Source organism: Desmodus rotundus, chromosome 9 (genome assembly GCF_022682495.2).
Source record: "Desmodus rotundus isolate HL8 chromosome 9, HLdesRot8A.1, whole genome shotgun sequence".
NCBI classification, from domain to species: Eukaryota; Metazoa; Chordata; class Mammalia; order Chiroptera; family Phyllostomidae; genus Desmodus; species Desmodus rotundus.
In genome coordinates, this window is record NC_071395.1 from 58,077,397 (window position 1) to 58,102,228 (window position 24,832).

General features: G+C 49.2%; 1 protein-coding gene and 1 pseudogene across 5 annotated transcripts in view; one reads left to right on the plus strand and one right to left on the minus strand.

Annotated features, from left to right (window-relative positions):
• SNAP47 (synaptosome associated protein 47) overlaps positions 1–24,832 on the plus strand; it is a 58,049-nt gene that overhangs the window by 411 nt on the left and 32,806 nt on the right. For 3 of the 5 annotated variants that reach the window (XM_053930704.2, XM_024560631.4, XM_071219245.1), the window contains exon 2: positions 9,432–9,975. In XM_053930704.2, the coding sequence (XP_053786679.1) occupies positions 9,476–9,975 (500 nt within the window). In that variant the 5' untranslated portion in view covers positions 9,432–9,475. Of the gene's footprint in view, positions 1–34; positions 2,542–3,314; positions 3,487–5,620; positions 5,763–9,431; positions 9,976–24,832 lie in introns of those variants that run through there. The other 2 variants (XM_071219243.1, XM_071219244.1) reach the window with 2 other exon arrangements.
• On the minus strand, positions 22,901–23,998 carry LOC112304962 (cysteine-rich secretory protein 2 pseudogene; annotated as a pseudogene).

The window sequence follows — 24,832 nt, forward strand, 5'->3', positions numbered from 1 at the left end:
TGAAGGACTAAGGGGATGATGGGGGACTTGGAGTGGATTGTGGGGGCCTTGGGGAATGATGGGGACATGGAGGGGAATAGGAGAGCCTAGGGATTTTGTCGGAATCTGGAGGAGATAATGGGGCCTATGGTGATGGTGGAAACTTGGAGGGAATAATGGGGGCCCTTCGGGGGTAATAGGGACCTGGAGGGTATGATGGGAGCTCGGGAGATGGTGGGGACCTAGAGAGCATGGTCGTGACCTGAAGGACATGTTGGGGGGTCTGGAGAGATAGTGAGGACCTGGAGAAGATGGTGGATGTCCTGGGAGATACTAGGGACCTGAGGGGCTTGTGGTGGAGGAATAGGAGGACCTGAAATGAGTGTGTGGGGATCCAGAGTCCAAAAATGGACACCGCAGGCCTAAAATGGGGGTACATGAGTGGGAACGTGGTGAGGATGACATGTCACAGTCTCAGCCTATGGGAGAAGTCAAGGTCCTACTGTCACAAACCTACCCACATCAGCATGGGAAGAGAGAAATCAGATTTATTACTGTGTGAACTTGGCAGATGTACGTGGAGTCTCAGCAAGAGGGGACATAGTCGTGCAGAACTTGAAAACATCTCCCACACAGTAAAGCAGAAGAAGAAGCAATAGGGCCTCTCTCATCTCATTTCCTGGAAGGAAAGATGGATGCGCCCTGCAGTCTGCACCTGGGGAGACTCCTGACTTCCCCACGGAGGGGAGTGACTCAGGGAGCTTTGCGTTTGCAATTCAGTCAGGACAGTTTCCCTGGAAGGAGAACAGGGAGGACCAGAAGCAGAGAAAGGTGGGGAAGGGAGAACTAGGAGGAGAGTGAGTTTGGGGGAACCTGAGGCCCAGGTGGAGGGGATCTGAAGTGGGAGCGAAGAACACTGGCGTGATGGGACTGGGGGTGGGAGTTGTCTGTGGGAGGTGTGTGATTTGTGTCCCATGCGCCTCCTTTGCCTGTGTACTAAAGGTGTGGTATTCCTCACCAGGCCAGCATAGGACAGGCAGTGTGAATACACAGCAAAGGCAAAAAACAGAAAAAGAGTCACCAGTAATCCCATCCAGAGATGAGCATGTTTTCCATTTTGAGGTAGAACATGTTCATTCATTTATTCATTCACCTGTGTTCCCTCCCTCCTGCCCTTGCTCCCTGTACACTCGCACAGCTGTGGAGAGTACAGGTCATGGGGGCCAGCGGGGCAAAGTATGGGAAGCAAAGTATCATAAGTACATAAGGATTGGGGAAGTATGGGTCTACGTTTGTCCCGTCGGAGAAATATGAAATTCAGGTGGGTTGCTGGCCAGGGACCCAGCTCTTGAAGGCAAGTGGTTGAGAGTGAATTTCCTAAGAAAGGGCAGGCTCCAAAGGCTGTCACTCAGGGTAGGACGTAGGGTCTCCTTTCTGGAGCACTGGCTGGCCCAGGCATTTGTGTTGTGTTTTCCCTAGTCCACATGGTGGCCTTCTGGCATCAGCACTGTCACTTCCACTGTATACCCGCAGCTCTGTCAGCATTAGCAGGAGCAGATCTGTGTCCCTTCAAGGCCACTAGACGGCAGCCTTAGCATCAACTGGAACTGGTGAGAAAAGTACACGCCTGAGCCCCACCCAGACCCTCAGTGGTCACATCCTGGGGGCGGGCACTTTCCAGTGACACACCCCTCTGAGGGCCAGAGAGGAAACAGCAGAAGGGAGTAAAAAGTAAGCACTTTGTAGGAAATGCAGTGGGAAGTACATGAAATCCTGGTTGTCTGCTCTGAGGAGCCAGAAAGATGGGGGCACACCGTGTGAACACACAATGTTGTTTCACTAAAACATCCGCAGTAGCACTTGGAACCTCCCAGGTTGAAAGTGGGCGGCTCAGAGGAGCAGGAGATGAAGGTAATGGAAAAGACTGACTGCGGCCACTGCAGACACTGCTCTCCCTGTTCTGACTCTGAGCCTTCTTGTGGTCAGGAGTTATTGGAAGGTGTGTAAAATGTTGCTGGTTCTGTTTCCCTGGAAATTAACTAAAAATAGGTGTTTACTTGATGCTGAGTCTCACTGCAGGCACAGGTCTCATGCAGGGGCTGAGAGAGATCTGTCACACTAACTGCCATTCGTCGTAAGTGTGGCCCAGGGCCCGGGAGCATCACTGGCGATGAGCCCCAGATGCCCTTGTGGGGCCTTGCCATGACCTTCCCTCTCTGTTTCAGCTCTATTCTTAGGGTCCACGCAGGTCTGTGAGTCTTGCACTGGCAGGTGTGGGTTCTAGATTACAGCAGGTGAGGACCAAGTAAGGACTCCAGAACTCAGCATCGATTGGACCTGAGTCAGCACGTGGAAGAAAGACAGTGGTCCACAGTGGACAGGCAGTGTTTCCTCGTGGCATGACTCAGGGATCACTCAGCAGGCACGTCCTGGGCACCTGAATGTACCAGCAGGGTGCACAAGGCACCCTCCCCATGGTTGCCTCTCCAGTCTGTAGACCCAGTTGGTCCTCCTGTGGGCACACTCACAGGCTCCTTGGAGTTGTGGTGACTGCTATGGATGGTGAGTGCTCTGTTCTGGGGTGAGGGCAGAATTTGTCCCTGGGGCAGAGGCTACTCAAGAGTCCTGGGGCAGCAGGTGGGGGGTCCTGGGGAACAGAGTGGAGCACAGTTGGGAGGGGCTAGGTGAGGCTGCAGCTCAGCAGAGCCTGCGGGGCTGCAGAGGGGAGTGGATTTGGCTTGAAGCACATGGGGAAAGCTTTTGGCAGAGGAGCAACCTTTTTCTTTGACTTCTTTATCTGATTTATTTCACTTAACACAGTGCTCTGTTTTTGTCACAAATAGCAGAATTTCCTCCTTTTTTTATCACTGTACTAGCATTCTGAGTATATATCTAGAAGTAAGATAGCTAGGACTGTGTGTCACATTTCCTGATCCTGTGTTACGACCGTCATACTGGTTGCTGGATGGAGAATGGGTGGTAGGTGCAGAGTTGGGGGGGGCCATCGAGGCGTTATCTGGAGGAGTGGTGACAGCCTTGCCTGGTGATGTGGCCATGGAGCTGGGGCAGAGGGCAGATGCAGGCACAACTGCCAGGACTTGCTGATGGATTGTTGAAAGGGATGAGGAGGAGGGATCCAGGAGATCCCCTCCCCTGTTGGGGCCATCATGGGGTGACGGGAGGAGGGACGGAGATGGCTATTGGGTGGTTGAGGGGAGATGCCTAGGCTACTCTGATGTCCATGGTGAGTGAGCCTGGGCTAGAGGTCAAGCTTGGGAGGCAGCAGCTCAGAGGGGACTTCCACTGACATGGAGCTGTGTTAACTCACTGAGCAGGAGAGTGTGGTGTTGATGAAGAAGGTCAGGCTCTGTCCTGATCATCACAGCATTCAGCAGTCGGGGGAGAAGAGCCAGCAGAGGAGACAGCAACACGCACCTGGAGAAGTGGGGCAGGAGCCCAGGGATCCAGGATGTGGTGTCCCTGGAGGAGCAGCTGTGCTGGATGGAGGTTAGCGCAGTGTGGGTGTTGGGTTTGGCCCCAGGGGCCTGTGTAGAGCTGTGCCAGGGAGTCATGGGGACAGGAGCCTGTGTGGGGGCAGAATGAGCACAGGGGGCCGCAAGTGTCTGTTGGAGGGGCAGCAGCTGGTCAGGGCTGTAGAGAGGTGGGGGAGGGGTGTGTGTGTATGTGTGTGTGGCAGGTACAGCTCCTCGAAAAGGTGTGCAGACTGTGGAGAAGATGGAGGGCAGGATGGTGACTGGGCCTGCGGCCATGTCTGCTGCTCCTTTTTCATAAGTGAGGTTCATTGGAGCCTCCGCACTCTTTGTTCTGTGTGGTCTCTGCTGCTTCCACTCTCCAGTAGCCCAGACATGCATGGCGCTGGAGACCACAGGCCTGAGAGCCTAAGTTGGGCACTGTCTGGCCCTTATCAGGACAGCGAGCCCCTGGGACCACGGGGAGGGAGAAGTTGATGTTGCTGGAGAGGGACAGGGTTGGAGCCAGGGGCACAGGTGCCTGGCCTTTGAGGGAGCAGGGCTCTCCTCCCTGTGGGCTGGACTTGGGGACTGGGGAAGACAGGCACCCAGAGAGATGGGGGTGTGTAGGTGGAGTCCACTTGGTGCTCTTCTGCGGTCTGTTGGGAAAGCTGCCATGGAAACTGGGGTAGGAAAAGTGGCCACAGGATTCTCCTTTTGCTTTTCCCTGGTGTTTGTCAAACCCGAGTGCTTACTCATCTTTCTTATGGCTAGTATGATAGTGAGAAGTGTTTGGCTTCTCCTGTTTCTGCCCTCCCCTCCCCTCCTCTCTTCCTTCCTTTTTTGACTTTTACAATATCTTAAAGCTGATGTTGTCTAAACTCTTTCATCTTAGAAGGGAAGTAACTTTTCTCTGGTTATAAAGTTCGTGGTGGGGCTGAGGCTGGAAGTACAGTGTGCCTCCTCAGATGTGCTGCAGGCCAGACTCAGTAATTCTGTGGGACATGTGTGCAGAGTCTCCCTCAGCACTTGGGCCTGAGAGCTCGAGTCAGGCGATTGTTCACATCTGTTCAGTTTCCATGCTAACCCCGGTCTCAAAGTACAGGGCAGTGGTGTACAAGATATGCCCCTCCCAGCCCTCTCCAGGGGCTGGACATGGTTTATGGCCACTGTGGGTGGCAGCTGGGGGGAGGTTCCTGTCAGCAGGGGGACTGGGGTCTAGCCCTGGTCAGGGCTGACCAGGGCTGTGAGCCCACTGCTTGTCCCCGATGCTTATCTTAGGCTTGGAAATGCTGGATACCATGGCGACAGTGATGTCATTAGTCATCTCCTAATTCTGAAAGTAGAGCCCTTTTGCATTTTTCACAGTCTGACAGGTGGTTTGTGTGGTTGGTGTGTTGGTGACGACAAGCTGGGGCCTATGGCCCTTGCTCCCTGGGCTGTAAGAGGCCAGTCCCATGCAGCCTGCTGTGCATTTTGTTTGCGTGTGTCTCAGAGTGCCCAGTTGAGTGCTCCTCTCACGAGCGAGGACACAGGTGCCTTAGGGTTCCCTCTGCCCTGTGTGTGCTGTCAGCACAAGGAAAGCAGGCCCAGCTGCTCTGCCCCTATGGTGAGCTTCCGTGGGGCCCAGTGTGTGCCTCAAGAACGAGGCACTGACCTCTGTTCAGAGGTCAGGGGTTAGACAGCTGAGGACCTCCTCACTGGCTTCTCAGTGACACGAGCACATGGACTCCCTGGCTCCTTCACAGAGTCTCCCGAGGTGAGAGTGAGGCTGTTGTTGGCTGCATCTTTAGTGTTGAAACTTCTCTTGGTCTAGCACTGATTGTTGTCCTGGCCAAGAAGACAGGTTCTTGGGTTCCTGTCTCCTTGGGCAAATCTCTGACCCTGTCAGCCTCAGGTCCTCCTCCTCTGTGGCCTGTGGTGCATGGGAAGGCGGCCCTGGGCCTGTGGCTTCCTGCCCCAGTCCTACCACATTCTCCAAGTAGAAGGCTTGCCTTACTTTTAGTCTTCATCCACAACAGCCTGTTCCAGGATGTTCTTTACCACATATTATCTTTGTTCTTCAGTGGAAGTATGTGCAGTCTTACTGGTGCTTATTAGTAAGTGTTCTGTCTCCTCACCTGTATACTCCTCTGGTGTCTGAACTGTATGTTGTCTCCTTAAATATCCAGATCCTGAGGCTGCCACTTTCTTAGAATTGACGCTCACGCACAGCACTTGATGATGTTAGTACTCTTGAAAGAGTATTGTCCGGGGTGTCAGTGGATTTCTCGAGCTGCTGCCACGACGTGCTTGCACATTCATCCATGAAATGTGAGTTGGACAGATGCTCTCTGTGGCCCCGCCAGCCGTGATATCTTTGTATTTATTACTTCTGAGTCCCATTTCTTGATTTTGCAATGATGACGAAGTTCTCAGACTAAATGCGGCGGATCTCTTTTAGGCTCGTTCTGATCTCAGGTATTTGTAATGAGCCTGGCTGGACTGGTGTGGGGGACTGCATAACAGGAACTGGGGGCACATGTATGTGTTCAGGGAGTGTGGGCCTTCCCTGCTGTCGTGACAAAGAGAAGTTCCAGGGCGCATTGGTGAAGTACTTGAAAGGTCAGGTTAACGTAGAAGTTAAATTTATTTGTCCTGTGGTAGAATCGAATTGTTTTGCTCTAACCTGACACCTTAATTTTGTGTCCACTGGGTACATTCTTCAATCTTCTCCTCTTCTTCATTGTCGTGTGTGTGTGTGTATGTGTGTCCAGGTGCTGTCTGTAGCCAGCTCAGATCACACAATAAAAACTAATGAGGCCAGACGGTAGATTCTCAATGAGGCAGTATGCTAGCAGTCATCTGAGAAATAATAAAAAGGGTCAAGAGGAAGCTGTAAACCCTTCCCACTTCTGAGGGATGAGCAGCGTTAGTTCCAGACACTTTGCAGGATTAAATAGGATCATGATGTCCATGGAGCATATAGGAGCCAGGTGCTCTTCTTAGTGCCTTTGATACAGCAATTCAGTTAAGCCTTACCATGTGGTGTGGACTAGGGACAGCTTTATCTCCATTTACAGATCAGGAAAGAGAGGCAGAGTGGCAAATTAACTGCCTGGGGTCACATGCAAGTGAGTGGCACCTTGCTGTTGTCAGTGTGACAGCCACGTGGGGGGTGGTCCAGCTGTGTTTCTGCCTAGTGTAGTGATTTCAGGTGTTTGTGACATGATAGCCTCTGGTATACCTTTCATATGTACGTTTATTAGTAAATTTAATACAGCTTGTGTTGTTACACCTTTCATTGAAGTATTAATGCAAAGAGATGAACAAATCATAAGAATAGAAAATGCACAGATCTGGAAGTACCACCGAATGAGCACACTCAGGCTAGGCAAAGGTGCATCACCAGCCACAGGGGCTCCTGTAGGCCCCTCCCTGCCACCCAGTTGTAAGCATTCTGACTTCCTGTTTCTGAGCTTTTCATATACTTATTTTTTAAATGAATTAAAATTTGGGGAAGCTTTTGATATTCCTTAGGGTGTTATGAATTGATAGAGTGGGTTTCTGAGTACTTCCCAAATACTTAGTTTTATTAGAGGTTCTGATGTGAAGAACCAATTTCCCTAGCAGACTGACCTCTGGTGCCCATCAAAGTCAGGAACCACACAGGGTGTGAGATCGGCAGGCCAGCAATGAGCAAAACCTGCCACATTTTGTAGTCTGTGGCTGTGGCAGCAGACAGGGGTCCTGGTCAGAGAGAAACGGCCTGTTGCGCAAGGCACAGCAGGCTTCATGGGGGTGGCTGTTCCTCACCCAAGGTTCTGAGGGCCCAGTGCTGCACATGGTGTGGGTTTGTGTCACAGCAAGGGCCCTCCAATTTTATAAGGGGGCTGTTAACAAACCTGCCTAACTCTTGCCCCCAAGAGGACAGTACCCTGTTATCTAGGTCAACCAGAAGGGAGACACCACCTGCAGCTACAAGAAAGACAGTCATGGTCTGGGACAGACGCCAACACCAGATGTGGGGAAATGCCTCCCGATAACGCCCACCCCTTGTTTCGTTATCACTTTGGCCTGGGTGAATACCCCATTTCACTCCATCAGCCCCTCTGATTTGACTGGGGCTAAATCTGCAGTTTGTCTGATAGTGGCATGGCTGCCATCAGCAGGACTCGAAACAGCAGGAAGAGGCCAGCCTGTGGCACTGACCTCAGTCAGGCCGAGGGTCCTTACTAGACAAATGCTGTAAACCAGGGGTGTCAAACTCATTTTCACTGGGACCACATCAGCTTTGCGGTTGCCTTCAAAGGGCCGAATGTAATTTTAGGACTGTATAAATGTAACTACTCCTTCACAGTTAAGTGAGAGCTCGGCGCTGCTGCTGGGTGGAAACAAGGTGCAGGGCTAGATAAAACAAGGTGGAGGGCGGGATTTGGCCCACAGGCCTTGTGTTTGCCACCTGTGCTATAAACCATCAGTGTTTATTCCATTCACTCAGTCACAAAGTGTCCCCTGAGTTAGAATTATGAACAAAATACTTGCCCTCTGAGAGCATACAGGCAAATAAGCAAGTCGTCATCCCACCACATGTAGGTGCAGTGAATGTGCCTGGTCTGCATAGCCCCACAATGGGCGGGGGAGTGGGGTGGAGAGGTGAGAGCTGGGTGGCTGGCTCTCCCTTTCTGGAGAGATTGCAGTGGCAATGTTTGGTGCTCTGGGTGACAAATGCCAAAGGCAGGAGGCAGCCCTACAGGCTTTGGGCTTTTGTTTGTGTTAATTCCCTTTGCATTTGATGATACGTTGCCTTTTCTCAAAACGCTGTTTCTGTATAGTTAGGAATCAATTCTATGCAAGTTCTTTAGGTACACGGTCCACCTTTTTTTCAGGCCTTGTGCTGCTTGATGTGGAGCCTGCACAGCAATTGCATGAGGAGTCCAGGTCTCTGGAGTGCGGCTTGGGGAGGAAATTCATAGCCTTCCCTTGGGTTCTAAGCTCTAGAGCCCAGGACTCTGTCAGGGGCATTTCTCTGATCCCTGCAGCCCGTGTGGCAGTGTGGTGGCAGAAACCTGTTGACCAAATGCAGAGAATCTGTGTGGCCTCTAGCCAGACTGTGAAAGCCCATACTTTTCATTATTTTAAGAGATAATGTTAGTCATTCTAATTTTTATAAGTGAAGCTTCATCGTGGTTGAAGAGTTTGTGTGAGAGAGTGTGGGGGAAGTGGAAGACATGCAGTTTTGCAGTGGACTGCTCCTTGGAAGGGCCTGGCCAGGCCTGCCTGTTCGCCCCGTCAGCGTCATGACCATGCGGTTTGACTCTGTGTGAGGTCCTCACCCTTTCTCAGCCACGCAGTCTTCATCGGTCCAAGAGGTTGGGCTACCTGCTCTGTAAGGGTTGTTTCAAGTCCTTTCATGGCTTTTCAAACTACATTGATAAGTGCTAACTATAGATGAAAGTACACATGCATATAAATATATATACATATTTATAACTCCATCATTGAGTGGAATTCTAAGTTTGTAGGACTATTTTTTCTGTGAAATTATGTGTATAAAAATTTCAAAAGGAGGCTGTGTCCATTTAGAGCCTTGTGAAGAATGTGTAGGGATCGGGCCATCACAGCTGAAATGGTGTTCATGTGAAGGGTCTTGTGGTGGTGGCTTCCAGCAGTTTTCTTCCTTCAGTCAAGTCCAGCTGTGGACTCTGGTTCCCGGGGAGGTGCTCCGGCGGGCATGGAGTCCAGGGCCCTGCGGCTTTGGGAAGAGCATTAGTCTAAGATGTGGCCATCCTCTGTCTGCTAAGTAGGACAAAGACTTTGTCCTCCCTGTCTCATACGGGGTGAGCACTCTTGCCAGGTGGGGACCTGCTGTGTGCCTATGTCTTGGGTCTGCTCTGAACCGAGACCTTAACACCCTCACTAGCCATGCCCTAGTGTCTCTGGGCCAAATGTGATGGCACATTTCAGCCTCACACAGCCGCTGACTTGTCCCTTCTCTTTCAGAGCAGAGTGGCCTTGGCTGTGGTGCAGGTTGAGCCCGGAACCAGATGAGCAGAGACATCTGCGTCCACACCTGGCCATGCTCCTACTATTTAGAACTTGAGAAGCGATGGGTTCCTGGAAAACTCTTGTTAACTTCACGCTCAGTAAGATTTATGACTGATAAAACTGGAGGCTTCCTTGTTGACTTTCCCCTTGCTGACATAGTTGAGATCAAGAAAGAGGCTTCTCATTTTATCTTCGGTGCTGTCACCATCCTGGAAAAGGACCACATCAAGCACTGGTTCGGCTCCTTGCAACCTAGTCGGAATGTTGTTTTCCACGTCATTGAGCATTTCTGGAGAGAAGTGCTGCTGTCTCAGCCAGGAGCTGCTGGGGAGGCATCCTCCTCCCCTGTGACCAAGGGGAAGCAGCTGACTGGTCTCATGGCCTGTTCCCAGAAGCGTCTGGAAGATGCAGCCAGGGTCCTACACTTCCAGGGTGAGCAGCTGGACAACATAGCGAGCGGCCTGGACAGAATGGCTTCCGATCTGGACGTGGCTGACAGGTGAGGCAAGTGCTGCAGTCCTGCGCTGCTCTTGGTAGCTGGGGGGTCTTCCATACTCCGTGTGAACGTGGCTCACACCTGCTGTGGACAGGTGTGCTGGGCTGGCTGCTCTGGGGAAGGACCGGTGTTGACTGCAGGCACACCATTGCCAGATCCATGTGAGTTCAGTGAGGATCCCCTATTTAATCCCTGAACTAGCCAGGAACAAGTTGTTATTGGTTTCACTGTGCTGATGGGGAGACTGAGGCTAAGAGGCCAGGGAATTTGTTCAAGGTCACACACGCTAAGTTTGTCAGCACAGTTTGTTTGCATAGCTATGGAGTGGCTGGGTTTGAACTGAAGCATTTTGTCTCCAGAAGCTGCCCCCTGAGCCGTTGTGCCAGCCACTCTCAAACCATGGTTTTGAGGCCCTTCTACTCTCAAAAACTGAGGCACCTGAAGAGCTTTTGTTTCTGTGGGTTATGTTATATTTACCATGTACTTTTAAAACTAAAAATTACAAAGTTATTAATTCACTTAAAGAATATAATAATATACTCATGACCTAGTAACATAAATAACATTTTTTGGAACAATAACGTTATAAAGCAAAACCTGCTCAATGAAGAGTAGCTGTTTGAGATTTTGCACCTCTGTAAAGTGAGGCCTCGGGGAGTCATGGGGTTCCCAAGCCTGCTTCTGCAGTGAGCGCCGTGCTGTCTAGTCCCGATGGAATGAGAGCAGCAAAGCCGGAGAGTGTCACAGTGCCATGAGGAAGTTATGCTGACCACACTTTGACAGGCACTGGTATGACACTGAGACATGCAGAGTTCTCCAGGGGTCTTAGAGTCTAGTAGGAATAGCCTCTCCCCACATGGTGGGAGGGCAGCTGGGAGCTCAGGGTGGGAGGCAGCCTCTGGGTTACAGGCCCTGAGCACAGCCTGACACCTTGGATGAGGGCTGCGTGGGTGGTGTAGGTAGGTCCTTGCCCCTGAGGGATCCCACCTGCACTCACCACCTGCGGCTGATTCCCTGAGTACCTGCCTGTGAAGGGCCAGCTACAGCGACAGAGCCCCAGATCCTACCCTCAGGAGGGGCTTGCAGGGGAGGAGATGAAGGGCACCAGATCTTTGTCAGTTTGCCTCTTGGGGATCCCACAGGATACCATGTGTTAGGTGTATGAAATGTGCAAAGTAGCACAACAGGAAAACTGGAGAGGGTGACGGTGGGAAACCTGAGCAGCATGGGCACGTGCAGGCCAGTTTCTTCTGCAGAGCAAGCAGCTGGCACTCCTGGAGCGCTGTGATCCTCAGGTCCGGGGCCTACAGTCAGCCTTCTCACTTCTCCCTCACATATGGGGACGTTTCTGCTATTATTTGTTTGATAATTTCTTCCCTTCAGTTTTTAAAATGTATTCCTTTTGGTTTCGTGGACTGATCTAACAGTGTTCTCATTTTTCTGTTTCCTTGTTCTTTTGTTTTACTTTATATTTCTTGTATTTTATCTTCTTACCCTTCTATTTGCTATCAAAATTTTAGTTTCCAAGAGTTATTTTGTGGTCTCTAGATGCTCTTGTTGTTGTTTCATGGGCTTTCTGTGCTGTGTCAGGGGCTTACAGGCAGTTTTGTGCAGGAGGGGCCTGGGCCTGCCACCTGGTTCAGAAGGAAATTTTTCTCCTCCTCTGCTGGCTGCCCCCAGACATGCAGATCCAGTCCAGTGGGCTCCTTCTGGTCCCTCTGCTCCTGCATGCGGGGCCCAGCAGTGCAAGCTGGGTCAGTGTGTGTGGTGGGGGTCTCTCACCTGCTCACCTGCTCTTCTGTTTTCAGTCCCAACTCCACCTCTGTCTTCAGAGATTCCTGGCATCACCTGTTTTTCCAGTGAGGGTACTGCAATGCAACCTAGGTTATACTTCAGCTTCTCCTTTGTCCCGGTGGGAATTAGGCTCTTCCACAGAATCACAAGGAAAGCATTCCAAGGACCCACACGTGGGAGATTGTGGAGTGGCATGGTTTATTCATGTGGAGATAGAAGCTGCCACCTGGGTTACCAATGTCCCATCTCCATCCATCCCACCATGGAAAATGTCCAGTTGTGTCCTCAGCAAGGCCAAGACAAAAGCCAGTATCCAGAGTTTCTGCTTCATATTAAAGTTCAGTTCCCTGGAGCCCACAGGTGGCTGCCAAGTGGTCTTAGTCCCCACCCAGGTGGCTGAGCTTGTTCCCAGTTGCAGAGTCCATGTGGCCGCTAAGGCCACATGGCTGTAGAGAGAGAATGTGTGAGCGCACAGGGTGTAGGTGTTCCAGGTGGGTGAGAGAGAGCTCAGTCCTTTTGGAGCCCACAGTGTCAGCTGTGGGCCTGATAGCTGCTAGACCTACATTGTCATGAGCTTCTGGGCAAGAGAGCACATGAACAAATGGGCAAGTGCATCACTAGGTGGGGGCACGGGAGAGGGAAGGAAGAGAGAGAACAGCAAGGGCGAGCTTCTTTGTTCCCCTGGGATTATAAGTGCTTGGGTTTGGGTGGGGCGAGATCCCTTTTTCAGAAGAACCAATTAACTTCCCAGGCTTCTGCAGGCTTTGGATGGGTCCACCCCTTAGCCAATCCATTATTCCCCAAGCTGGATTGATGGGCCTCTATGGTCTAGCACCTCCCTCTGTGCCCCCAATAATAGGATACTGGAATGTGGAAGGGAGGAGTATTGATTCCCTAGGTGGAACACAGTGCTGTAATACCCTGGGGTGTGAAGCTATAGCTTCCTGGCTAACAAGCAGGTTTATGTCTTCAGTTTATTAAGCCAAATGTCTAGTTCCCTTTGCTCTCTTTCCTTGCTCAATGTCTAGTTGAATATGATGCTAACACTCCCACTGCTGCCTTACAGTTGACTTTCTTGGATTTGCTACGTCTGTCAGGGAAGATATATGTTTTCAGTTTGCCATCTGTGATATTGTGATTTATAGTTAAGAGTTTATATTTAGTCTTCATTCCAGGTTTCTGGCACAGAGCTCATGAAACCCTTGGAATCTCTGATGACAAATGTGTCATGTGAATGAGGTGATTTTGTTCCACCCCTAAGGATGGGGCTGGTCTCCAGGAAAACCAACCCTGTGATAGAGAGTTGGAAGTTTTGGTCCCTTGAGGAAAAGGAGAGGGGCTGGAAATTGAATCTGTCCCTGGTGGCCAGTGATTTAATCTATGGTTCATGTGTAACGAAGCCTCAATAAACACCCAAAAGCACAGGGTTTGGAGAGCTTCCCAGTCTGTGTGCATACACAAGGAGATAAAGGGAATGGTGGGCTCAGGGAACAGGGAAGCCCCCGGCTCCTTCCCCAAACCTGGCCCTGCGCACCTCTTCTATCTGGCTATTCCTGAAACTGATTCTTCTATAATGAACCAAAAAGTAAATGTTTACGTTCTATGAGCCACTTCAGCAAATTAATGGAACCTGAGGATGGGGTCGTGGAAACCTCTGATTTGTAACCAGTCAGCAACATTGATGACAAGCCTGGTTTGGCATTATCATCTTAAGGAGGGGGAGTCGCTCTTGTGGGACTGAGACCTTAACCTGTGGGTCTGACCCTGTCTCCAGGCAGGCAGTGTCACAACTGAGCTGGGTGGTTTGGTGGTGGGGAAAAACCATACTTCAGAATTGGTGTCAGAATGAGCACATCTTTAACCAGTCCTCTCTGACCCATTTTCATAAAGGAAGTCCTTGAGTGCCCTTTTTTAGCACATCAGGGCAAAGTTTTTGTTACCAGAGGAAATAGGTTCTTCCACTGTGTCACAGAAAATGAATTTTAGGGACATACATGTAGGAGAATTTTAAGTGCTAGCGGCAATATTTATTAGGGCAAAAACAAAGGAAGGCTTAGGATAGAAGAGGCAAGATCACAGCAACAGGAGCAAGCCTGGGCTGAGCTGCCTAGATTCAGGGAAGTAAGTTATAGAGGCAAAAAGGAAAGTCCTGAAAGCCCACTCCTTCCCTGGTCATAAGTCTCGTGGAGCCCCTTAGAGTTTAGGAGAAAAGAAAGCAAAAGTTTGAACCGAGGAAGGGTGGGCAGGGCACAGATTCCTCTGAGAAGGCTGCGGCGTAGGATGAGGTGCTTCCCTGGCAGGTCCAGCTGCAGAAGCTGGTTGACATTGGTCTACTCCGAGGTACACCACACCCAATGTCTCATCCACGACCAGGCAGTTTAGCTCTGTCTTGCCGCAGGAGAAATCCAGCTTCCGGGGCCACAGGCCTGTACCTGTGCCTCCTGGAACCAGGAGGGCTGGGGCCCAGAGCTGTGGAGCCATTCCCCTGGCACCCAAGGTTCCAGTAGTCCAGCTCAGTACAGTCTCTGCTCCCGGCTGCTGTATGACCGTGAGGCTACCACAGAGAGACTGGGGCCTTTGTCAGGTTTCCCTGTATTTCTCTGAGCTTGGGAGAGAACAGGCTTTCTTTCAAACTGCCCAATCTCTTCCCTAGCTTTTCCTACACTCACATCCTAATCCTATTGATATTTTCCCGATTTCCCCAGGTTTGTCTACCCTTTATGGTCGCCATTTTGGCTCCTACTGTGCAATCCTCAGTAGAAGGATCTCCTCCTGAGGAGGAGAAACATCACTCCTCCTCTCAGAAGAAGCACCATCTACTTCAAAGCTACCACTTCCAACTTACTGTCTGATTCCATTTGCTCCCTTCCTTTGTTGGTAACTAATACCTACTGTAACATTTTTATCTAAAATTCTGTTTTAGCCCTCACTGGTGTGGCTCAGTGGATTGAGTGCTAGCCTGTGAACCAAAGGGTCGCCAGTTCAATTTCCCAGTCTAGGGCACACACCTGGGTTGCGGGCCAGGTCCCCAGTAGGGGGTGCGCGAGTGACCATGACACTTTGATGTTTCTCTCCCTCTCTCCCTGTCTCTAAAAATAAATAAATAAAATCTAGAAAGAAATAAGGTAAAGTTCTGTTTTAAATTTCTATCATTATCTTTTGAAAAATAGTTCTGAGATATGTTCTTTCTAACCTCTGTTGCTATTGGGAGGACACCCGAAGCAGCCACAGTGGGTGGAATGCTCTGTTTCTTCCAACACTGTCTTGCCTGTTGGCAGCTCCTGCCACAGGGCTTGAAATCTGAAGTAGGTGGTGCGCACATCTGCATTCATGTGGGTTTGCTGGGTTAAGGTCAGATCTTCTTACTAAGCCAGAGGCAATTCTGACACAGTGTCACTGGGACCTGGCCAGTGCCAGGCACTGTTCTGGGAGCTGGGAGACAACAGAGCTCTTGGCAGACCAAGGTTCCCTGCTTGATTTGTCAGAGTTCTTCAGAGAAGCAGAAACAACAGGGAGACTTACTACAAGGAATTGACTTACACCGATGAGGGGCTGGCAAGTCCAACATCTGCAGGGCAGGCCAGCAGGCCGGAGGCTCAGGGACCGCCAGTATTGCAGCTCCATTCTGAGGTGTCTGCTGCAGAATTCCTTCTTGCTTGGGGTCAGGGGAGGGCTTCACCTGTTTGGATGAGGGACATCTGCTTTCCTCAAAGTCCACTGATTGAAAATCCCACCCAGAAACCTTCAGGAGACATTCAGAACCCTCTTTGGGCAAATATCTGGGCACTGTGGCATACCCTGAAGATGCACCATCACACCTTCAGAACTGTATGTGCTCCTGAATTGGGGTCCGCTCACTACCCTCCAGCTGTTGGCATTCCAGAACCTTCGACATGCCCTCGCCACAGTGCTTCTTCCTGGGTTCCAGGCCCCACAGCCCACTGCAAGGTGTGTCATGGGGCCGGGTTCCTGGGGCTTCTGCAGAGGAGGATTTGAATGGGAGGGGGCAGGGACTGAGAGGATCCTGGCCCTTGGCAAGGCAGCTGGTTTCTCTGATCACAGCTTCACCTGCACTCAGCAGAGGCTCTCTGAGGAAAGTCCAGCTTTTCCTACCATGTTGGAGCCTTGTCCTGTTTCCACTCACAGGATGAAACACTGACATAGTTAGCGAAGGACCTATATCCATCCAATAAGTCACACTTTAGCATTTGGTTTTCTCTTTTGATTTGCATTATTGTTGCCAGATTCTGCCTTGGTCTGTATCTGGATAGCGTTGTAAAGAGAAATTGGCAAGAGACAGATAAGGTTGGCTTTGTCCTCTGCTGTGTTAACTTATGGTTCCGTTGTGTGCTTTTGATTCCTACTAGGAAATGATGTTAAAAACGACTGCCTTGAGATAATCTGAGTGGTTGGTTCATTTTACATATTTGTTCTTGAAAACTGAGTGATGACCCAGAGAAATGTTGAACAAAGAGAGACAGAGTCTGTGCATTGTTGGGTCAGCCCCACAAGTTATTGGTTTGCCTTCCCATGCTAAGGTCTCTTCAGCAGCTCTGTGGACAGTTGTCCTCCCTGTTCCGCGTGATCTGGCGCCACTGTGTCCCTGACAGCTTGCCTCTCTGGAAAGGCCCCTGCTGTGTCCATCCCACAGTGCCCTGTTCCGTCCATCCTCACTTCTCATTCCGGCCTGGCCTCTGTGTCTCTAGGAGCAGTTCTCGCAGGGCTGCTGGGCTCGGACCTCTTGACACTTCAGAACCAGCACCTCAGATTCAGAAGAATGAGAATAAATGCTTTTATGTTAGTGCCCTGTGTACCTCACTGCTTGCATTTTATTAGATTTCTTTGTAATTCATTGTCTTTCTACTGGAAGCCTAGTTCTGCTGAAAGGGCTTTGGTCACAGTGTTCAGGAGCCATGCTGGGTGGTCCGAGGACATCTGTCCCCTACCCATGCCAGACCTTCTAGGTTTAAGCAGTCCTAGTGCCTTTGATATGTGGTTTTCGGCCTGCAGATGTACAAGACACTTAGAACATATGTAAGAAAAAGACAATCTGATTCAGGATTTCGAAAAGCAAGTCAGAAAAACAAGTTGCGAAGGGAAAAAACCAGTACTCTTTTTAAATATATATATATATTTATATATATATATATATATTTACTGATTATACTATTACAGTTGTCCCATTTCCCCACCTTCACTCCACTCCATCCTGCCCACCCCCTCCCTCCCACATTCCCCCCCTATAGTTCATGTCCATGGGTCATACTTATAAGTTCTTTGGCTTCTACATTTCCTACACTATTCTTACACTCCCCCTGTCTATTTTCCACCTATCATCTATGCTACTTATTCTCTGTACCTTTCCCCCCCTCTCCCCCTCCCACTCCCCTATTGACAACCCTCCATGTGATCTCCATCTCTATGGTTCTGTTCCTGTTCTAGTTGTTTGCCTAGTTTGATCTTGTTTTTGTTTTAGGTGTGGTCGTTAATAACTGTGAGTTTGCTGTCATTTTTACTGTTCCTATTTTTGATCTTCTTTTTCTTAGGTAAGTCCCTTTAACATTTCATATAATAAGGGCTTGGTGATGATGAACTCCTTGAACTTGACCTTATCTGGGAAGCACTTTATCTGCCCTTCCATTCTAAATGATAGCTTTGCTGGATAGAGCAATCTTGGATGTAGGTCCTTGCCTTTCATGACTTTGAATACTTCTTGCCAGCCCCTTCTTGCCTGTAAGGTCTCTTTGGAGAAATCAGCTGACAGTCTTATGGGAACCCCTTTGTAGGTAACTGTGTCCTTTTCTCTTGCTGCTTCTAAGATTCTCTCCTGTTTAATCTTAGGTAATGTAATTATGATGTGCCTTGGTGTGTTCCTCCTTGAGTCCAGCTTCTTTGGGACTCTCTGACCTTCCTGGACTTCCTGGAAGTCTATTTCCTTTGCCAGACTGGGGAAGTTCTCCTTCATTATTTGTTCAAATAAGTTTTCAATTTCTTGCTCTTCCTCTTCTCCTTCTGGCACCCCTATAATTCAGATGTTGGAACGTTTCAAGATGTCCTGGAGGTTCCTAAGCCTCTCCTCATTTTTCCGAATTCTTGTTTCTTCATTCTTTTCTGGTGGGATGTTTCTTTCTTCCTTCTGGTCCACACCGTTGATTTGAGTCCCAGTTTCCTTTGCATCACTATTGGTTCCCTGTACATTTTCCTTTGTTTCTCTTAGCAGAGGCTTCATTTTTTCATCTAGTTTTCGATCAAATTCAACCAATTTTGTGAGCTTCTTCATTACCAGTGTTTTGAACTGTGCATCTGATAGGTTGGCTATATGTTCGCTGCTTAGTTGAATTATTTCTGGAGCTTTGGAGTGTTCTGTCATTTGGGCCATTTTTTTGGTCTTGGCGTGCCTGTTACGTAACGGGGTGGAGCCTTAGGTGTTCACTGGGGCGGCCTAACGCTGGTCCCTGTGCTGTGATGCTGTACATGGGGGAGGGGCCGAGAGGGAGAAAAGGTGCCTGCTCCACTCTGCCAGATTTCAGTCTCTCCCTCCACTACCCACAATCAAATTGGGACCCTCTGGTGCTGATTCCTGAGTGGGTGGGTGGGCTTGTGCACGCTCTAGGCCCCTGTGGGTCTCTCCAGCAACCTGTCCTGTGAGGCTGGGAGTCTCTCCTGCTGCTGCCCCAACCCCCACGGGAGTTTTCAATCAGAGGTTTGAGGCTTTATTTCCCCCAGCTGGAGCCCTGGGTTGCATGGTCTGCTTCACTCCCCCGCCGTTCGTCCCAGTTTATCTATGCGTGGATGTGGGTCCACAGGGTCTACTAGCTGTCGAACTGCCTGCCCCATTCGTTCCACAATCTGCCACTTCTCTGGGTCTGGCCAAGTTGTCCCGTTGCCGAGAGACCTCTCCACCCCGGCTGCCCATCTCCACCCCTCCTACCAGTCTGGAAGAACGTTTCTTCTTTATCTCCTTGGTTGTCGGACTTCTATGCAGTTCGATTTTCCGTCAGTTCTGGTTATTTTTTGTTTTTAAATTGTTGTTGTCCTTCTTTTGGTTGTGCGAGGAGGCGCAGTGTGTCTACCTACACCTCCATGTTGGCCGGAAGCTTAGAAACCGGTACTTTAAAGACTTCAAGCCTTGTGTTTAAATGCCTGTGGCAGCGTATGGTTGACAGAACAGCCATAGGTGATCTTAGGAATGGAGTTGGTGACTCCATCCTTTTGGGGAAACGAGAGAACTGCATGCACGTTTCAGGAGGAATACCAAAGTAAAGAGTCAGTTGGAAACTGAGGGGACAGGGTACCGCCCCTGTGTGAGGGAACGGAGGGTTTTAGCCTGAACGGAGTGAAGATGGAGTGGCCAGAGCTCCCTGGAAGCACCAGGCTGTCACATGAGCCTTTTTTGTTTGGAAGTTTAACAAGAGCCTTTAGTTGTGAGGTATTGGAAAAGAAAATTTGGCTTTCCAAAAGAACTTCTCTGACTCTGTGTAGCTGAAAAACCTGTACAAATGAGTAGTGAACTTTTTACTAATACAATGTTGTGATGATTCACACCCATGTCAGATGAACATGGGCCCGGAGCACCTTTAATTCTCTTCAGTTTTGAGATTCTCAGGTAGGAGTGTATATGCATATGTGCTTTTTTCCCCCAATATCAGTTTCCTTGAAGATCTCATTTGCCAATCATTCATCTTTAAGGCGAATCCCTGCTTGCTTTCCCAGAGGCCACAAGGACACACAGACTGTTGCACCCCGTTGTCTGGGTGCCTTGCAGCCCTGGTGGGTGGGCACTGAAGATGGCGGTCTTCCAGGGTCTGGGCCCTGTGTGGCCCAGACTGTCACAGGGAGCCCAGGCAGCACCACGGTAGGAGTGGACTTGCAGCCCTTGAGCCTCTGTCATGAAGAGCAGTATCATCCACAAGCTCAGTCAGCATGTGTGGCATCGTCCCGGTATGTCATGTCCGTCTACCCTTGCTGTTTATAATCACTTAGCAATAAATGTTGGGCAAAGAAAGCACAGAATGCTCCTTTGTCGTTAATCAAAATCCATGTCAGTCATGTGAGCCAGTTCCTTCAAGTAAACCAGTCTGTCTTCCCTCTCTATTCTGCTCCTGTGTGTCTGTGTGTCTGTCTGTCTGTAAGTGTCCTACTGGTTCTGTGGAGAAGTCTGACTGACATAGACTCTGGTAATGAGGGTGAAGGGTGAGTTTGGCTCTACAGTTTCTGGGATCTCTACTCTGATGAGATTTCTTTTTTCTTTTTTTTTTTAAGATTTTATTTATTTATTTTTAGAGAGGGGAAGGGAGGGACAAAAAGAGGGAGAGAAACATCAGTGTGTGGTTGCCGCCTGCCACACCCCCTACTGGGGACCTGGCCTGCAACCCAGGCATGTGCCCTGACTGGGAATCAAACCAGTGACCCTTTGGTTCACAGGCTGGCACTCAGTCCACTGAGCCACACCAGCCAAGGCTCTACTCTGATGAGATTTAAAGCCACTGATAACACTATTTCTAGTGGTATGGGGGCACTGAGAGACATGCTATAATGTGACATTAGAGATGCCCAAATGTTACCATGCAGTACTCCTAATCAAAGACTTTAGAAAGGCAAGGTTCTGACTGGCCGTGTATTCCATACCAGACAGTTTTTCTGTCAAGCTAAAGAGCATTAGTGACATTCCTGGCTGCTCCTCACTTCACTGGGAAGGGAAGGCTGAGCTCAGGGAGCTGCCTATATGACCAGCACGTTTTGCATGTGCCCTGAAAGAAACCCTCAGCTCCCATCACTGCACTGCTGAGCTTCCTGAGACCCAGACCCAGAATGACATGCTGTGATCACCTGGGCGGCAGTGCAGGTGGAAACCCCTCCCATGCATGGTGTCTGCTGTGGGACTGAGGGCATTTGCTGGGAAGAAATGGGGCCCTGAACATGGGGTTGTAGACATATGGGGAAGTCCTGATGAGATGGGAACATTGAATCCCTAAATTCCGATGAGTCTCCTTCACTGGTAGGAGTGGCCTTCCCTGTGCTCCATCTAAGATTATCCATGCTTTGCCCAAGGATTCTCTGAGAGCCTTCCTTGAGGTAATTTCCTTGTAAGACACTGCTGACTGTCCTCAGGATGCCCGCCCCCCCATCATATTCGCTTCTATATGTGCTGCTAGACCTGGTCCCAGCAGATCCAGGGAGATGCGGCACAGGGGTGTACTACACTCAAAAGAACTGCATGGCTTTTCTAGTTTATACAGACATCTGGAGAATGTGCAGGGGTGGAGAGCACAGGTGTGGGGTGCAGTAAAAGAAACTTCAAGTAGGGTCAGGCTGGATTTGCTGAAATAGGACCACTAAGCCTAGATTCTGGACCCAGTGTTATAGCTGGAAGGGTTTGCCTGGTTGACTGAGACATGGACTCAAAGATGGTGTACGCTAGATCAAGTCTGAGATGCAGGGCTGCCCACGTTACTCCACAGGAAAGTTCAGGGCTGAGGGTGATTGGAGTGGCAGAGTGGACTTACACTTGAGACTTGCTCACGCCCTGGCAGGGTCCAGAGATACTCTTTTCACCGTGGCTGTGAGGGGAACCCCACCACTCTGGAAGAGCTATGTGGTTGCTCCCCTGTGTAGGCTAGAAATTAGGGGAGCTGCTGCCACTGAGCTGGGATCCTTCAGTGCAGTGGGGATCACTGGACCCTGGGGGTGGGGCTGAGTGGCAGCACTTCATCAGCAAAGACAGCTGAGGGTGGCCGCCCCCATGGGCAGCAGCATGGAGCAGCCAGCAGCCTCCTCCGACTTCTGTGCTGCTGGCTAGAGGCCCTGTGCCCTGCGAGAAGCAGAGGGCAGCCTCCTCAGCGCTCACTTTCTCTGTGTGTGCAGAAGGGGCCCAGGCCAAGGGAGCACACATTTCACCTGAGCTACAGGAGCAGCCATGGCCCTCAGTTGGTTCCCAGCCTGGAACCAGCTTACAGACTCAGAGCCTCTTGAGTGACCAGGAAGCTGGGACCCCTGGATCCTAGTATGCCATCAAAACCTATACTGTCACATCCTGCTCCCAGAGGGACCTCTGCCATGCTGCCAGGGCGGCTTGCACTGGGGAGGAGGCGGCAGATATTTCAGGGACATGGGCTCCCTGGGCACAGAAGGAGGTCAGGTGATCAGTGGAGTTTTAGCCCAGGTCTGTCACACAGTGGGTCCCCAGGCCCTGTGGCTCTTTACCCAGGCCTGGAATGCGTCATTGGAACAGATGCACTCAGCCGCTGGCAGAGTCCTGCAGTGGTTCCCTGTGGGAAAGGGTGAGGGGAAGCCCTATTCAGACTGCCTGTGTCTAGGGAACAGTGAAACAGGCGGTACTGCATTTCTGGAGGGACTGCAGGGACTATAGCCACCGTCCAGGAACTGATAGATACAGCGGCCATGAGTCCTACCCCATCTCTGTTCAGCTTCCTTATTTGTACAGAAAAAAAGATGGATCTGGAAAAGGACAGGGGACCATCTTCAATTTCACCTGGTGGTCACTCTTAATTGTAGCTGTTCCAGAATCAGTTTCATTATTTAAGCAATCGACATCCCCTCATATCTGTTATGTAGCAATTGCTCTGGCAAACACCAGTTTCTGCTTCTCTGTTCATAAAGACCACCAGAAGGAGTTTGCTTTCAGCTGGCGAGACCAGCAGTACACCTCCACTGTCCTGTCCCAGGGGACCGTCAGCTCTCCAGCTCATGTCGACATTGAGGTCACAGGGCTCTTTACCCCCATTCCCTTCCACAAGGTAGCACACTGTCCACCGCAGTTTTTTTCAGAGCATGTGAGTTCTTCGCAGTGTCCACTATGACTGGCTTTATCATAGGTCCTGCAGCATTGCTACATAGTAGCAGCATTAATCTATCCTTCTATGCCTCCTTTGTACTTTTTTCTTTTTTTTTTTTTTTAATATTTGAAAATGTTGTTCTTTACAATCATTTATCTGGGCTGAGTTTAGCTGGAGTTAATCATAAATACAATAAAATATTGCACAAGAATCAAATCTATGTTGTTGCCTAGATAAATTCTTTATTCTAAAAGTTGATTACTTTGTGCAAAGAGGAAGTCATAAACAAAGATAGATATCAATCTTTGAATTCATTCTTTATACACATAAAAATCATGTAGTAGGAATGACAGTGATGTAAGTTTTTGTTGTTTTTATTTTTTTGCATTTTGTTCAGGAAACATGTTAAGTCTTCATTTTAATCCAAAGTTCTAGTGACCTAAGTCCTGTGGTTATACAATTTTAAAAATCCTCAATTTGTTTCAATTTGTTAAAGTACCAAATTTATATTGAAGTCCAAAGTTGTCATCATAGACTGCTTTGTTTGTAAATTGATATGTGAAAGAGATTCCTGTAAAGATCTGAGGGAAAAACCATTTGGAATTAAATGTATAACCAGGGACCATGCCCACAATTTCTCCTCTGGGATGTGTCAATTAAGTGATGCTGCCCTTGTCCACTTAGTCTGGTACACTGCACGTTGAGCATTTCAGCAGATTTTGTTTTCACGTTGGCAAGTGGCCTTGCACTTTTCCTTGAGCAATTCTTGTTCATATCTGGCTGTTGTCATCAAGAAATCAGTTACTAAGGAGATCCTCATACTGGCAACCACTGCTGCACATTCCACTGCCACAGTTACCAGGGCAGCTGGCACAGGACATTTCTTGGTTGTGAGGGCTATTCTTTTTACTCACATTATTACCAGCAGGACAATGGTGACAAACATAGTATTGTAGACTCTCTTGATTGGGGCAGTAGGAAATTCCACATTCAACATGGTAAGATACGTAGCCAATAACTGGGTATAATGTCTGACAACTGTGCTAGAACTCTTCGGTCCTACACAGTAGACAAAACTGTGGCTCTCATCCTACCTGTTCTGGATTGTATCTGATCAGGCAGTAGGCTCACTTGACACACAGAAATTCTCACCACATTTTGTACTGGTTTTTTGGTCCTCTGCATTACTGTGTTCTAAAGTGCATTTGTTCTCTACTTTGGGGCATATGCTGTTGCTTCTCTGCTCTAGTTCACCTTAGCATGTTGCTGACAGGCAGAGAGACTGATTTCCTTAGTTCATTGTGTTTATTTACAGTCTCTTTTTAGACTTAGGTTTGAGTAGTTAACAAAGCAGTAAAGACTGGGTCCTTTACTTCTGCAGGTAAAAATGGAAGCAGCACAGCAGCCAGAAACACTAGCACTGGGAGGAAAGCCATTGTGCTGGTTCTCAGAGCAGGATGAAGTACCTGCTTTATTAATAGAAAAGTACTGTGCCCTTTCCTGCAGGTGTTTCAAAATCAGGATATCATGATTCTGCTGGAGTGTCTATAGGAAGAACATGGTATACAGTTTCATAATCCCTAACTCTGAGCCCAGAGCTTCCTGCTGGAGGGCAGAAGCCACAGACCGGCTGCAGCTCGCCCCCTCCTTTGCACTTTCCCCAGTGTATTTAGTTTTTTCTGTATGATGGCTCTATTAGAGCTTAGTTGTGCTTAACTTCATTTGGAACAATTTTGTTGGATTGTATTGTACAGCTGTGATAGCACCATGCATTAAAAAAATTATCAAAGTTGGTGAATTTCTGTGTACCCATTTTAATATTGAAGATGCAAGAAAATAAGCAACATTTTCTGTGTATTATGCTTTATTATTTCAAGAAAGGTAAAAACGCAACTGAAACAAAAAAAATATGCAGTGTATGGAGACGGTGCTGTGACTAATTGAATGTGTCAAAAGCAGTTTGCAAAGTTTCTTGGCACTACTGACATATTGGTCAAATAATTCTTTGCTGTGGGGCTGTCTTATGCATTGGAAGATGTTTAGCAGCACCCCTTGCTTCTACTCACTAGAAGCCAATAACGGGAGATAGCTGGCATACTCAAAATATCCAAATCAATGAAGTTATTGGTGAAATGAAAATGTGTTTTTTATTTTATGGGAAAAAGTAAATGAACTTTTTGGCTAACCCAGTAGCTTCTGTTGGGCATCTTCTTCCAGGAGAGCCTGGTTTCAGTGCAGTTGAAGACTTGCTTTGTATGGCACGCTTTCTC